At 32.5% G+C, this 3,572-nt stretch overlaps 1 protein-coding gene across 1 annotated transcript in view; it reads right to left on the bottom strand.

Annotated features, from left to right (window-relative positions):
* The window catches only part of LOC100175296 (protein disulfide-isomerase A6-like), a 7,064-nt gene extending 4,157 nt beyond the window's left edge, over positions 1-2,907 (bottom strand). The window contains exons 1-5 of the mRNA XM_026840714.1: positions 2,812-2,907; positions 2,497-2,687; positions 969-1,095; positions 609-691; positions 1-124 (exon numbers count right to left, since the gene is read on the bottom strand). Coding sequence (XP_026696515.1) covers positions 1-124; positions 609-691; positions 969-1,095; positions 2,497-2,687; positions 2,812-2,830 — 544 coding nt within the window. The 5' untranslated portion in view covers positions 2,831-2,907. The remainder of the gene's footprint in view (positions 125-608; positions 692-968; positions 1,096-2,496; positions 2,688-2,811) is intronic.
* Between the last annotated feature and the right edge of the window lie 665 nt (positions 2,908-3,572).

Raw genomic sequence — 3,572 nt, 5'->3', positions numbered from 1 at the left:
CAACGAACCAAGTTTCTTTCCCTTCAAGTACAAGTTCTCTAAAGTTTGAATCGGTAAGCGTGACGACATCATCACTTGATGATTTTTCCTCTTTTCGACTTTGTCCACCACCACCACCTCCACGCTGCAATCAGCAATAAACAAATGATTTATTATTTCAAGAGAGAACAGAACTAAATACTGTGAGAGACATTTGGGACAGAGTTGCTATTACTTTAATACCAAATGATGTAAATAATGGTTGTTTAACGGAAGGTTATTTAATTTCATTTGTGAGCCATGAAACATTTATTATTTAAGCATAAGTTCTGAGAGAATAAATAAATATTGGCTTAAAATTGTGATTTAATCTTGAAAAGCTTGAGTGTGCTGTGTGTTTCTACAGAAAAATTGTGAAACCCTGGTTTAGTACAAGCCAGCAGTAATGTTAAGATATTCACAGTAAAGTCCCTTAAAGTAACACTAACACACAACAAGTATTAATTCTACGAAGGTGAGTGAGATCCTACAGCAGGGCACACCATTACTTTGAAGATTTATGTCAAAGTTAGCCCATATTACTTAAACTTGGTTAACAAAGTTTCCCATTATGAAGGATCTAATTTTACTTTTTTTCCACTTTTTCGATCTTCTACCATCTCGCGAACTGCTTTCATTGCTGCATCAGTGATGGCATCTGCAGATCTTGCACCTGAATATAAAATGAGATGCGAGTTCGGGACAATAAGTATCATCTCAATTTATTACTAATTTAGGCTTTAGACCAAAACAATTGTTTCAAAAAACAAAACATTTTTTTAAAAAACAAAACAAAGGTTTTAAACATAATAATGTTTTTTAACAATTTTACAAATATGTAATATACAGAGAACTAACATGTAACAACTACCTTTGGCTACATTAAAATGAACTATACACACTTGGCTATCAGCTTTTATTACCGAATTGCAAAAAGTATTGGGACTTACCATTGTAAGGTTTTGGATTACTTTTGTCAAAACCAAAGATTTTGATTGTAGGAAAACCTTGGACACCGTATTTAGAGCCTAATGAGGGGTGGGCATCTGCATTCACTGCACCAATGCTCGCAAGGCCCTATACATGAAACCACCATTAACAGACTACCATGCAACTATGTCAACACCTTGCTCACTCACAGATGTTCGCTACTGTTTAAAATTCACCACGAATGACATGACAATCTATATTCCCATGAAGTTTTTACCGACTAAATGATGGTTGGTACCTTTGTAAATACTGGGAGAGTATTTGTTGGTTTTAAATATAAGAATAACTGGTGGAATTGTAGTATTGTAACGTTCACTTAACGTGGTATGATGTGCGATATCAACAGCAGCAATATTCGCCACTCCCTGTTAATTTTTTAGGTTTCAAATATTCTCAAATAAAAAAAACCAGTGCCTGCAAACTTTTAATGGGCCGTACTAACAAAAAAATCAAAATTTGAATATGGATAGAATTTAGAAATGTTCAAATGTAATTTAAAAGGTACCACCAAAGTTTCAAACAAGTAAAAAAATAATTAAAAAAAAAGGTTTCTAAACTACTAAATAAAATTGAAAACAAAATCGGGATTGGCATAACGATTATTAAATGCTTCTTCTGTGTAAATATTTTGTAGATATATATATACATATAGTAGGGTGGGGAAAGATGGAACACCTTTTCCATCTGTTTACTCGTCCGATTTGGTAGTAAACGAACAGAAATTAAATATAAAACTGTAACTCCCATTCCCATAGACTGTTGTTAATTGTTTAAAACACAACCAAGATATTTACATATTAGGTGTTGAAGATGTCCCATCTTACCCCAGTTACAGTACTATATAAAATTATAATACAGACTTTACTTATTGTATATTTTAATTTTTTTGAATAAACATAGCGAATACTATGCTGAATCTTGCCTACACTTTTTCTTCTATTGGTAAATTTTTAACCTTTTTTATATTAAATATTTATTATGCCTCACTGGTACCTGCTGTACCATTTTCTTTATAACAAAAATTAGTGCGTCCGTGTGAACCAATCATTTTACGAAATTTAAAACATTTTTCAATTTAGTAAATCCCATGCATCGTCACATGGCGCATGTTTTTTTACTTAAGCAGGTTTTTTCATGTACTTTTTGAAACTGAGTTGGTACCTTTTACTTTACATCTATATACAAATTATTCATTGGTATCAGAAATATTGAATGTTTCTATTAATTACTTCTGCACGAATTTGTCAGAAATACATTTTTGTATTTTTTTTTATTGAAAAATATAATTTTTCTGGTGAACAGCCAAAGGAGTATCAGAGCAATTTAACTTTTTTTTTACATCGGGCACAAAATTATTACCAAGATTTTTATAAAACACTGAAATGTTAAATTCACAAATATATATATTATATATAAATTATAATTATGGGCTAGACTATGTAACGTTAAGTTTTTTTTTAACTTAAACAAAGCACAGTAAGTATATACCTGCAAATTATCTGCAGCCTTTTTCCATTCTGGTGCAAGAGAGCTACAATGTCCACACCACGGCGCATAAAACTCAATCAACCACAACTCTTTACTTTCCAAAACCTCAGAGTCGAAATTACTTGGTGTTAATTCCACAACGTAATCATCATCATTATAGAATCCATATGTTGATCCAATAATGAGAGTAACTGTGGAAAACAATTGGAATCTGTATTAACATGGAAAAGTGGTGTAGAGTACATTTAAATTAAGTTCATGTAAAAAAGTTGACGAACTCTGTTATTATAATAATAAAGCAACACGACAGCATACCTAAAAGAATAAACTTCATTGTCAACTATTCCGAGACCAAGATGTTGAACAATACTTATAAAAAATTCTACGGAATCTTAAACCTATACACACTGAAAAATAAAAACGACTAATTAGGTAGGATGCTTCTCTAACAATATTTTACTTTGCGCGTTCTGTACAGCCCCACTTTCTAAAAGCGCAAAAACAACTGATCATCTTACATTCCAAGGAACTAAATGGTTGTTTTCGCGAATTCAAAATACTACAAACATTCGTTTACCGGCTGATGCTGATTCTACATTATAAGTTCTTATATTTCGTGTAAAACTTGTGTGGCTCTTTCTGATTGGATAAAATTCTGAGTTATGACTAATCACATTTTATAACATGAATCAGCAAATTAGAGATGAATTTACCAACCATATGCGTCTTTGGTAACCAGATCTTCAGTACACTAATATTTCTTATGAATTGCATGATACATGAATTTAACATTCTTTTACTGGTGTTTGCTTTAGCAGCCATAGCGTTGCCTTGACTAACTTAAAACAAAGGACTAAGGAGACTGCTGCTCTAGGCCAGTGGTTCTTAACCACCGGTACGATTCAGCTTTCCTGCCGGTGACCTGATATATTTATTCCGACCAATAGCGGTACGAATTTAAGTGTCGGAATAGATATATCACGACACCGGCCACGCAAAGATAAAGCAAGTTACATTCATTCATTCATAACAGCCAAATGGATCAAAGTACTTAATTAGCATTGTCCAACATACCC

This window comes from Ciona intestinalis, chromosome 2 (assembly GCF_000224145.3).
Source record: "Ciona intestinalis chromosome 2, KH, whole genome shotgun sequence".
Lineage (NCBI taxonomy): Eukaryota > Metazoa > Chordata > Ascidiacea > Phlebobranchia > Cionidae > Ciona > Ciona intestinalis.
This window is presented reverse-complemented; position numbering and strand designations above follow the sequence as displayed.